The sequence below is a fragment of the Amblyraja radiata genome, chromosome 8 (genome assembly GCF_010909765.2).
Source record: "Amblyraja radiata isolate CabotCenter1 chromosome 8, sAmbRad1.1.pri, whole genome shotgun sequence".
Classification (NCBI taxonomy): domain Eukaryota; kingdom Metazoa; phylum Chordata; class Chondrichthyes; order Rajiformes; family Rajidae; genus Amblyraja; species Amblyraja radiata.
In genome coordinates this window covers 56,435,451-56,448,100 of record NC_045963.1, presented here as the reverse complement: position 1 = coordinate 56,448,100, position 12,650 = coordinate 56,435,451, and the positions used below count along the sequence as shown (strand labels likewise).

The window sequence follows — 12,650 nt, the reverse complement described above, 5'->3', positions numbered from 1 at the left end:
CAATCATCAGAACGTCAGACGCCCGGGGGAAGTGAGCGGGGCGGCTTGAGCGTCTGAACGAATGGAGTTGATGGTGCGGTCGCCATTAACGTGCTGAGAGGAACGGCCCGACCAGACTTGGCGGCGCGACGGACGACTCCACAGCTTTAGTTCATCACTCCGCGAAAGCAGGGCGTGCGTAACGCTCACCGAAGTCTCTTTTTCTCCGCTTACCCTAGAGCCGGTGTCCGAATAGCAAGGCCGCCGCTGGGCTCCTTTCGGAAGCGGTTAGGAGTGGAAGGGGGAGAGGCGCTGCGCTCGGGAGACGACGAGGTGATGTCGGAAGGCGAAAAGGCGGTAGCGGTAGCTGCAGCCGCCGACAAGGCAGCCGAGGCAATGAATACGACGGCCGAGGTGGACGACGAGGAGGAGGAGGAGAGCGAAGACGAGAGTGAGATCCTGGAGGAGAGTCCGTGTGGCCGCTGGCAGAAGCGACGGGAGGAGGTGAGACCCGTGAAGGAAACAAACCTACCCCCACACTCATCACCAAGCACGCCAGGCCCCCTTTTAAATCTTTCCATTTGCCCAAGGAGCCTTCAATGCCCCAGTCGAGACACATTTTGACGAACCTTCACATTCCAGCTATGCGCAAGGCTCACGAAGTAAAACAAGGGCAAGTTGATGTCAATTGTCTGTGGAAGTTCTTGACTTTTCGGGCAATCCCCGCAAGAATTGAGCCTTGGTAGCTGCTGCTTCCTATTCCACTACATTTCAATTCACTGTAAAAACACTAAGCCCCCGGTGCTGTTTTTTTTATATGATTAGTCCATTGAGATTGCGATCTAGTGTCGTCCCGTTTTTTAAAAGGGCTGCCGATCTTTTTATGACAAGAGATTGCGAATACTGAACAAAAAAACATAAGTGCTGTCGGACTTTAACGGGTGAGGCAGCAACTATGGTGGGAAATGAACAGACGACGTTTCGAGTCGGGTCTGAAGAAAGGTCCCGACCCGAAACTTCGTTTGTCCATTTCCCTCTTCAGATGCTGCCTGACAAAGTTCCTCCAACAATTTGTTCTTTGCCTTTTTTAATCCTAAAGTTCTCACTCGTCAGAACAACATAGTTTGGAATATTGGAGACAGATTTGCTGTGTAACCTATTGTTTGTAATCCTATTGTGGTTTTGTTTTGTTGACAAGAGACAGTTATGGGTAAGGATAGGTGCAAAATATACTCATGATTTTCAACTTGTCTAGTTCAATTAGTGTGCAAAATGATATTTCAATTAAAGCTCAGGTCTCTCGATAGTTTTGGCAACAAAAAAAACTCCCTAAATCTGTCAATTTCATTGGATAAAATTCAGAATTGTTTTGCATACCACTAAATGACAATCCTATCAACAGCCTACTTTTTGCTAAGTTAGAAATAATAAAAAAATAATATGTTTATATCTGAATCCGGACTAAGTTTCAGACCGCACATCTTTATCACATGGACTGCTTCCCTTTACATTTGTAACATTAGTTGTCACTTTATCATTAACCTGTTGTTGAAAGTCTTTTGCAGATTTGGCTCTTCTACTTTTTTGCTGACCGATCTCTTGGTCCTCAACATTCATTTAGCTACAAAGATTTTCATTCCTCCATTAAAGTTAAAATTGGTATGTAGCAAATGTAATGCTGTGATTGAGATGGGAGATTTCAACATGCAGGTAGACTGGGAAAATCAGGTTCTCCAGTACTGGACCCCAAGAAAGGGACTTTGGAGAGTGCCTTCGTGATGGATTCTTTGAACGGCTTGTATTGGAGCCTACTAGGGAGAAGGCAATTCTGGATTTAGTATTATGTAATTAACCGGATTTGATAAAGGACCTCGAGGTTAATGAGCCATTAGGAGGCAGTGACCATAACATGGTCAGGTTTAATCTACAATTGGAAAGGGAGAAGAGTAGATCGGAGGTGTCAGTGTTGCAGTTGAATAAAGGGGACTATGGGGCCATGAGGGAGGAGCTGGCCAAAGTTGACTGGAAAGATACACTAGCAAGGATGACAGTGGAACAAAAATGGCAGGTGTTTCTAGGAATAATACGTAAGGTGCAGGATCAGTTCATTCCTAGGAGGAAGAAAGATTCCAAGGGGAGAAAGGGACGGCCATGGCTGACGAGGGATGTCAGGGACAGTATAAAAATTAAAGCGAATAAGTACAACGTAGCAAAGATGAGCAGGAAGCAAGAGGATTGGGTAATGTTTAAAGAACAACGGAAGATAACCAAAAAGACAATACGGGGAGAAAAGATGAGGTCGAAGGTAAGCTAGCCAAGAATATAAAGCAGGATAGTAAAAGCTTCTTTAGGTATCTGAAGAGGAAAAAATTAGTTAAGACCAAAGTTGGACCCTTGAAGACTGAATAAGGTGAATTTATTATGGGGAACAAGGAAATGGCAGATGAGTTGAACAGGTACTTTGGATCTGTCTTCACTAAGGAGGACACAAACAATCTTCCTGATATAGTAGTGACCAGAGGAACTGAAGGAAATCCACATTAGGCAGGAAATGGTGTGGGATAGACTGATGGGACTGAAGGCTGATAAATCCCCAGGGCCTGATGGTCTGCATCCCAGGGTACGTAAGGAAGTGGCTCTAGAAATTGTGGATGCATGGTGATAATTTTCCAATGTTCTATAGACTCGGGATCAGTTCCTGTGGATTGGAGGGTAGCTGATGTTATCCCATTTTTTAAGAAAGGCGGGAGAGAGAAAACGGGGAATTATAGACCAGTTAGCCTGACATCGGTGGTGGGGAAGATGCTGGAGTAAATTATAAAAGATGAGATAGCCAGTAACAGGATCGGTCCGAGTCAGCATGGATTTAAGAAGGGGAAATCATGCTTGACTAATCTTCTGGAACTTTTTGAAGATGTAACTAGGAAAATGGACAAGGGAGAGCCAGTGGATGTAGTGTACCTGGACTTGGGGGTAGAGTGCTGACATGGATAGAGAAATGGTTGGCAGACAGGAAACAAAGAGTAGGGATTAACGGGTCCCTTTCAGAATGGCAGGTAGTGACTAGTGGGGTACCGCAAGGCTCGGTGCTGGGACAGCAGCTATTTACAATATACATCAATGGTTTGGATGAAGGGATTCAAAGTAACATTAGCAAATTTGCAGATGACATAATGCTGGGTGGCAGTGTGAACTGTGAGGAGGATGCTCTGAGAATGCAGGGTGACTTGGACAGTTTAGGGGGGGTGGGCAGATGCATGGCAGATGAAGTTTAATGTGGATAAATGTGAGGTTATCCTCTTTGGTAGCAAAAACAGGAAGGCAGATTACTATCTAAATGGCATCAAGTTGGGAAAAGGCAAAGTATAACGGATCTGGGGGTCCTTGTACATCAGTCTATGAAAGTAAGCATGCAGGTACAGCAGGCAGTGAAGAAAGTGAATGGCATGTTGGCCTTTATAACAAGAGGAATCGAATATAGGAGCAAAGAGGTCCTTCTGCAGTTGTACAGAGCCCTAGTGAGACCACACCTGGAGTATTGTGTGCAGTTTTGGTCCCCTAATTTGAGGAAGGACATTCTTGCTATTGAGGGAGTGCAGCGTAGGTTTACAAGGCTAATTCCCGGGATGGCGGGACTGTCATATGCTGAGAGAATGGAGCGGCTGGGCTTGTACACTCTAGAGTTTAGAAGGATGAGAGGGGATCTCATTGAAACATATAAGATTGTTAAGGGCTTAGACACGCTAGAGGCAGGAAACATGTTCCCGATGTTGGGGGAGTCCAGAACCAGGGGCCACAGTTTAAGAATAAGGAGTAGGCCATTTAGAACGGAGACGAGGAAACACTTTTTCTCACAGAGAGTGGTGAGTCTGTGGAATTCTCTGCCTCAGAGGGGCAGGTTCTCTGGATGCTTTCAAGAGAGAGCTAGATAGGGCTCTTAAAAATAGTGGAGTCAGGGGATATGGGGAGAAGGCAGGAACGGGGTACTGATTGGTGATGATCAGCCATGATCACATTGAATGGCGATGCTTGCTCGAAGGGCCAAATGGCCTACTCCTGCACCTATTGTCCATTATGGTTTCAGTGCCATGTGCAACATGAAAGGCTACTTATTCCCATATCTGTGCTTACCTAACAAAGTTGTAAGAAGAGAGAGGGTTTAAGAACTGGATTACGTTGAGTGAAAGGAAGAGAATTCCAGAGCTAAAGGGCCTGTTTAGTTGCAAAGGAAGTATCATAGGAACTGATGGATGTAAAACGTGCTAGAGATTTGACAGGATAAGAATGTTGAGGAGGAAAATATCTACAGTTGACATGACAGAGTAAGAAGCACTCCTGTTCGCTGGCGTTGGAACAGGAACTTAACAGGAGAAACCAGTCATGGAATTATATAACAGAAGATAGTTGTAAATCTACGTATGAGCAATTTAGTGGGAAATGTATTGTATGTTTGTCATGTGCAGGATATGAATCAGGATATAACAAAATTTAGAAAATCAAAATTTTATATCATCAATGTTTACATATGAGTAAATCAAAACCTGGTGAAGATAAAGGATTCAAATCAGTTTTTGTATTTTCTCAATTCAAGTCCTCCATTTTACAATTTAATACTTGCTGTAAAATGAATGCACAAACAGCACTAAAGGAGTTGGCATGGGAGAAGTTGTAATCTGTTTTTCTTATCACTCTTTCTCTGCGTAAAGATATGGTTGTTGTGCAAATCGGTGTATTCCAGCTATTTCTAATGAGTTGTGGATGTCTGACACGAATTGGGTTGATTGAGGAGATGAAGAGGTAAATAAATATGATCATGCTGCAGATGCAAAGTTTATTTTTTCGTGTCCATTGATTCTTGGGCAGGAACTTGCAAACTTGAAAAAGGATGTGAGGGACATTTTGGACCTTAATCTCCAAGCAAGATATTTATTTTGCATTTGACACATTGAGGGTTCGGGAGCCTGTAGTTTGTGGGCATCATAGGAGCCAACACTAGGGAGCACACCTATAGATTGAGGGCAATAGCCTGTAACAAATTGGTCTGTGTTCTTTAACTGTAGTGCAAGCCTTCTGAATGTTGCACATCTATTTGAAATTGTTTATATACATATGATAGGGCAGCTAATCTCCTGGGTTGAAAGAGAAGGAGAGCTAATGTTTTTTGATCTAAACTGCACCTCGTGTTATAGAATTTAAAAAAATTCCGCTGGCTTGTTTACATTTTAATTTTCCTCTTACCTGCAGGGAGACTTACTAAAGATGTTTGTTTCCCGAATCACGCAAGCTGAATTTTGGACTTTAAGTATCCATTTAACTAAATTCTAGCTCTTGAGTATGAATCCAGCTGCTCAATTACATCAATATTTAGTTAATGGGAAGGCCTAAGGCCAATAGTTTTACTTGGTATGGTAATTAATCTGTATGGTTTAAACACTTATGGTCAGGTAGTGCTATAGGACACTAAGGATATTGAAGAGAGAAGGGTAAGACGGTTGAACAGGGAGATTCACTCTGCTAAAGTCCAGGTCAGAGGGTTTAATGAAGGTTGGAAATAGTACTCCAAAAAGGCCAAATATGATCTCCATAAGGCTTTCAGGAATGCCAAAAGAGAACTTGAAAACAAGCTTGAGGCTCAATTCAATCCAGCAGATAGTGTGAGTATGCTAGGACCCGAATACCATCACAAGCTGCAAGCCAAATTCTGGGGCAATATCTGGCAACACCACATCACTACCAGAGAAGTTGAAAGCCCTTTTATGTCTGTTTTGAGCAGATAAACAAAGTTCTACCATGATGCGTCCCTTCATTATGCTGGCGTTGCCCCATACATCTTGGTGGCAGAAGTCAGATCTCCTTTTTGAAGCAAATTGCCTGTGAAGTGAATTCTTACTCATCCCAAGAGCATTGATTTGATATGCATAGTAACAGCAGGGTACAGTTCATAAGTTCATTTATTGTCACATACACCAATTGGCCCGGTCAGTCATACAATTTAAAAAGACTCAAAAAAACACATTTTAACATAAACATCCATCACAGTGACTCCTACACATTCCTCACTGTGATGGAAGGCGAAAATAAAGTCCTTCCCTTGTTGTTCTTCCTTGGTCTGGGGCCTCGAGCCCCCCGTTGACGGGACGGTCTTGAGTCCCGTAGCCGGCGGCGTTCGGGGCCTCCATGTCGAGGCGTTCAGCTCCCACATCGGGGGGTTGTCAGCTCCCCCGCGCCGGGCGACCAAACCTTGTGTCGGTGCTAGAAGAAACTTCTGTGGCGTTGGAGGTCCCGACTAGCCTCTCCCGAGACTGTGAGCCCTTGATGGTAAGTCCGCAGGCCGTGGTGGGAGCGATCCCAGGCAAGGGATCTGCTCTGATGGTAAGTCCGCGTGGGGCTCACGAAAGTCCGAGGCGGCTCCAGCGATGGTAGGCCGCAGAGCGCGGAGAATGTGATCCGAAAAATGATCACATCTCCGGGAAGGTAAGGACCTGAAAAAAAAGTTTCCGTTTCCCCCGAACCCCCCCTCCCCCCACATAAAACAAACAGAAGAACATTAAAACAAACTTTAAACAATGCTAAAAATAACAAAAAGGACGAAAAAACAAACATACTGCCGGCAGGGCTGCCATCTCCCTTACCCGGGGCGCCCCCTACAGGAGCAAAGACCAAACCACATTAGATACTTCCCAACATATTTGCTCACCAAGAGACAATGTATACTCAAAACACAACTCTGGCTTGGTATACGATACTTCCGCTCAATTGGATTATTCCCCTTAAAGCTTTACTTCATGTTTACTTCTATGACTGCTGACTAAACTTGATTGTATTCCAAACCCCCAAATAATTTTCACACTAATCTTACTAAAGATTCAATTGTTTATTGTCGAATGCCATGAAATTCCTTGTTCACATGAAGTTCAAGGTAAATTGTCTTCATATAGTAAAGATAAATAAATCATTAAAATACAACAATGGCAGAATAGTTCATAAATTGTAGTACAAAAATTATGATGGTATAAGCGAGTAAGGTAGTATGAGTAAGTAGGCTGCCCATCGGGGAATTGAGAGCGAGGGATAATTGGTTCAGGAGTCTAATAACAGTGGGAAAGAAGCAGTTCTTGCATTTGAATGTATGGACTTTCAAGCTCTTTTCTAAGAATGTAGAAGAGAGAAAAATAAATAGCTGATATGGCAGGCAAGTAACCATAACAATACTTCCAGCAAGCTTGGGCACTAAAGAACAGAGCAGTTGCCATATCAGGTGGAGATGTATCCCATCAGAATACTTAAGTTAACATATTTGTAAAAGTTTGAGAGAACCCTCTTGGACTACCTGCTTCTTCCCAATCACTAATTCTTCCCGACTCCAACTGGTCCAGAACGCAGCCGCCCGACTCATCACCCACACCAAATCCTGGCATCACATCACTCCAGTCCTCAAAAAACTTCACTGGCTTCCCGTCTCCCACCGGATCACCTACAAAATCCTGGTCCTCACCTACAAAGCCCTCCACCATCTGGCCCCCACATATCTCATTGACCTCCTCTCCCCCTACCAACCCTCACGGTCCCTCAGATCCACATCAGCTGGTCTCCTCTCCATCCACAAGTCCAACCTCCGCAGTTTTGGGGACAGAGCCTTCTCCAGGGCAGCTCCCAGGCTCTGGAACTCCCTCCCCCAACTGATCCGCAATTCCGTGTCCCTCCCCATCTTCCAGTCCCGCCTCAAGACCCATCTCTTCACCTCTGCCTATCCTTAGCCCCACGTCCCCGTCCCTTTTCATCTGTGCATTAATTGCCTCATGCTGTGTTTTGTATTGAATTCTGTCTTTACTTTGTGTACTAGTCATGTCTCTACTATTTATTTCATTCCCCTTACATGTTTTTCCTATACATGCTCAATTTTTGTAAGGTGTCCTTGAGACTCTTGAAAGGCGCCCATAAATAAAATGTATTATTATTATTAATGAAAGTAAATACTTTTGAACCTCTTACCTTTTACCCCGCCCCCCTCCCTTCAGGCCGTAACCAACTCTTGCAGACATTAAACACTAGGTTGATCTGACAGCATAACCCAAGGTTCTCAATCTATTTTCAATACTGAGTCACATCATTGTTATTGATCCAGCTAACAATAGTGATATCGTCGGAAAACTTGAAGGTCGTGTAGTCATAGGTGTCAAGTCAAGTTTATTCGTCGCGCACGAGATGTGCGGTAAAATGAAATGTGGCAATGCTTGTGGATTGTGCGAAAAACTACAAAACAGAATGGAACTGAATCAGTAATTATATATTTGTGGGAGAAAAAAAAAGAGAAAAAAAACAGCACACAACAGTAAATTGGTACAGTAAGTTAGTCCCTGGTGAGATAGGAGTTTACAGCCCTAATGGCTGAGAAGAAACTCCTGTATATGGAGTAAGTCATTGGCATATTACCATTTTGTCTTTATATAAAATATAACGGTGACAGGAATGTTTTGAGGCACGTGCATCCAGATTGCACCACTATTTTGTTAGCAAGTATTTGCAGCCAATTTTCACTCTTTCACTTGTAATGCATCCTACGATATTCAATTTAGCACAACCTACTCATTCTCTGTACTTGAACCTAGATGGACTTTTTTTTGAACAGGCTTCACTGTCAACTTGATTCTGTCCTTGGCCAATCTTTTATTACTTATACAATAGCAATTATTGCTCATGCTCTGCATTTCACTCCATGTTTCTCTTGCAAGTAGGATTGACGCCAAAACTCTATTTTGTGCTGCATTGCCATTAAGACTAATTATATTATGCGTGTAAGCAATTCTGTAGATGATACTTCGATTTTCCTAGCCTAATCTGCATTTGTTCTAGCCTAATCTGCAGGGAAAAGTTGAATCAGTTGTCATCTAATTGAATGACAACACTTGTTCAAGGGACCAATTGGGGGCAGAGTTCCTTTCACAGCGTGTGGAGAGTCTGTGCCGGGGTAAAGTTGCGGGGAGGGCAGGAGTGTTGAGAAGTAGGAGGTCGGGGATAATGCCAGTAACTCACTCACCGCTGCTTCGGGCGCGGAGCCACCGCATTGTAGCCGGGGATAGAAGCAGCTCGGGTGGCTGTGATCGGCCGCCGGGACTCGACAGTAGAACTGGCTGCCACTTCCGCGGCTTCTGCTGGCCCGCTCACCTCTGGCATTGCTCTCCATCTGAACACCTCTCGCCTGCTGCTCGCCGACTTCGCTCATGCCAGCCGCATCCCGTAAATCCTTAAATTCCCACAGCCATATAACCTCAATCGCGCTGTCGGAATTTAAGGATTTGCGGGAAGCGGCTGACATGAGTGAGGCCAGCGAGCGGCAGGAGAGAGGTTTTTAGACAGAGAGCTGCCAGAGGTGAGCGAGGACCGGCAGAAGGCGCTGAGGTGGCGGCTGGTTCCGCTGTCCGGCCCGGCGGTCGCTCACAGCCACCCGAGCTGCTTCTCACCCCCTGTCCTCAATGCGGTGGCATTGCACGCCTCCGTGCAAGGAGCATCGCCAGTGGCATGATCCCGACCCCCTCCTTCACAACATTCCTGCCCTCCCCCCAACTTTACCCCGGGCCAGACTCCCCAAACGCTGTGAAAGGAACTCTCCCCCACACCCTGGAAAATACGGTATTTAAAAACGTAAAGCACCAAGAAATGTACTTACCACATTATCGATGCATGAACTCCATTCTTCTCTCTTTGTTTCCTAAGATGCACTTAAAATAATGACAATCCATATTTGAAAACCCCGCCAAGAAACTAGCGCTGCGCATGCGCAGTAGACTGCTGCACCTGCGCAGTGCAGCAAAGGCAGAATTTCAGCTGCCTTCAGCCCCGCTTGAAGTTGATGGCTTGAAAAAGCGCTGACGGCACGTGGGCTGCACAGACCTTCAAGAGTTACAAGTGCGGCGGATGAAAGGCACGGAGAATGATGCCTACCTAAGAGATCGATATCTTAGATAGGCATAATTCTCCCATGCCTTTACTATTTATATTACCTTTTATAATTTTAGTCATGATAGGCAGTGCCTACCCTGACGGCACGTGCCTGGCTTGTCCGTAGCGGCGACTGCGGAGGGTTCAAGGCCCCAACCACGGATGAACAAAGCAGGAAGATTGACTTATTGCCTTCCATCACAGTGAGGAATGCTGATTCCGCTGTGATGTTTATGTTAAACTCTATAATGTATTGTGATCTTTTTACTTGTATGGCTGTATGATAACTCAAATATCTCTGTACCTTAATTGGTGCATGTGACAATAAATGTGAACTTAAACTTAAGCATATTGCATCAGTCTCTTTCATCATAGGGTATGGAATGTATTAGAGAAACTTTGAATCTCAGTTTAAAAAAATTGATTCAATTTTTCAGAAATAAAATTGGACAAATAGACGTTTGTTTATTCTTGGAAGAGAATAATGTAATCCATAGCTATTCATGTGCATTTTGGGATCCACATGGTAAAGAACCATTGTTGCTTTGCCTCAAACATGTTGAAGAGGTGTTGAGCAGGGTAATTATGGACAACAACCTTAACAAATGAACATCATAGTGTCAGAATAACTCAACTATCCAATGCAAGGAATGGTAAAAAATATTTGGTTTGCTGAAATGCACATCATTTTCAATAAATATTTCCATTTCCGAATGTTTTATCTAAGACTAAAGGGTTATCTCAGCTACATTTTATTTGTTTAAGCGATAAAGGAATATTAGCATTCTTGGAGCTGATGCAGTAAGTGGATGTTTTGTCAAAAGAATTGTGGGGGATATTTAGTTTGCTTTGCACTATGCTGGGCACAATGCAGAAGGAAGTCTTTTTGCGTCAAGTAGTCATGTTTAAAGGTAACCCCAGCTCTTGTTTAATAGGGAAATCTTGGAGGTGCTTGGAAATATATATTTTTCGGATTTGAAGGCCTTAATTCAACGAGCAGACAAATATATTTAAGCAAATGCTTATCAGTAAAATTGCTAACTTGGTTGCCATAATCTGCTGTAAAATGGCCTCAATTCTAAAGTGCCTATCGTGTTTTCAACGAGCAATAGAAGAGCTCCTTGTTTAGGTAGGCTAGAGTAGCGAAGTGGCTTATTTTGGTTCCTGATTTATATGAATATGGCAGTATTTAATATGTAGATTGGACTTCAAGTTCTCTCATGGGAATGATAGAAATATTTCAAAATCAAATCCTGTACATTCCAGGCTAAGGTTTGGCATTCCATTTTGGAATTTGACTGACTTGGTGTGAATATGCAGCATTTGTAATTCAGATCCCTAAATGAGCCTTTTATTTTGCTTTGCCCTCCCAAAAAGCTCTCTTGAATCTCTTTTAAAAAAAAAACAAAAAACAAATGTCTCCATGTTATTTATTTCCCCTTTGGGGGTAAAAAGCAAAGTGATGGAGGAGCTCAGTGGGTCAGGCAGCAATTGTGGAGGGAATGGACAGAAGATTTATGTTGGCACTTTTCTTAAGTCTGAAGAATGGTCTGGGCCCAAAACACCATCTGTCCATTCCCTCCACAATTGATGCCCGATCGGCTGAGTTCCTCCAGTACCTTTTTGCTCAATATTCCAGCATCTGCAATTTCTTGTTGTCAACTTATTTTCAATTGTGTTCATTTTATTTCATTAGTGCATGATAAAATTAATATTTGACTAATACTTGGCACTCATTTTGGAAGGGGTTTGGGTTTTATGACCAGAGAGGATTCAGAAAATTAATTGGTGTCTGGCTTCTTCGATGGTTAATATTATTTATGTTAAGTAGCCATGTTCATTCATTATTTTCTTTTGCTTTTTAAGTAATTATTAGTTTGACAATTTTGTGCATCCTGTGATGGAAATTCCTAGAATTCTCTCCACATCTCCCACTCAATAGATGCTTTTACCTGTCCAAGGTAGACACCAAATGCTGGAGTAACAGCGGGACAGGCAGCATCTCTGGAGAGAAGGAAAGGGTGACGTTTCGGGTCGAGACCATTCAGACCTGTCCAGTTGTGATGAATTGTTCCTGACCAGAATTATTGACCTTTTCTCTGCCCATGGGTGTTACCTGATGTAGTGTGCTGCCTTTGTTTCATGTTTCCAGTACTTGAACTCCTTAGGAGTTTTTTGTGCTCCTAAATAATTCCCCATTTTGGTTGACAAATGGGGATCTATACAAATGCAATGTACCTGGTTTAAATGTTATCTATTATCTGTATTAATACCAGAGTTGTAGAAGTGTGATCGCTATAATAATTTACACAGTTTAGATACTTGTGACACTGTTTTCTGTTGTTCTGGGATTAGTTAGATGGGGATTAGGCTTTACTAGTTCAGCAGTCATTGTTAGTTCTCAAGACATGGATAATGTGTTCATCTTGTGATCTGCTTTTATGGTGAACTATTCTAATTCTGGCATGTGAGGTTTTGTATCTTCGTCTGACTTGCATTTTGGTAGGAAAACAATGCTGGAGTTTTATTCGCTCCTTGCTAATAATAAGTTTCTGGAAGATTATCCTGCTCTGTGGTTAGTTGCCCATGAGGTTCAGTTTTCTTCCCACGTATGTAGATGTTTTGTTTCCAAAATGAGAATTAGTGTTCTCCTTGAGCTCAGCAGGATTGGGGCATTTTGGATTGGGGTGAAATATGGTTCAACGGGATATCCACATCCTGCAGAGTCAGTC

General features: G+C 43.2%; 1 protein-coding gene across 2 annotated transcripts in view; it reads left to right on the top strand.

Annotated features, from left to right (window-relative positions):
- nrbp1 (nuclear receptor binding protein 1) overlaps nt 1-12,650 on the top strand; it is a 96,010-nt gene continuing 83,360 nt past the window's right edge. Inside the window, exon 1 of one of the 2 annotated variants that reach the window (XM_033025962.1) lies at nt 1-483. In XM_033025962.1, coding sequence (XP_032881853.1) covers nt 316-483 — 168 coding nt within the window. In that variant the 5' untranslated portion in view covers nt 1-315. The remainder of the gene's footprint in view (nt 484-12,650) is intronic. The other variant, XM_033025961.1, reaches the window with a different exon arrangement.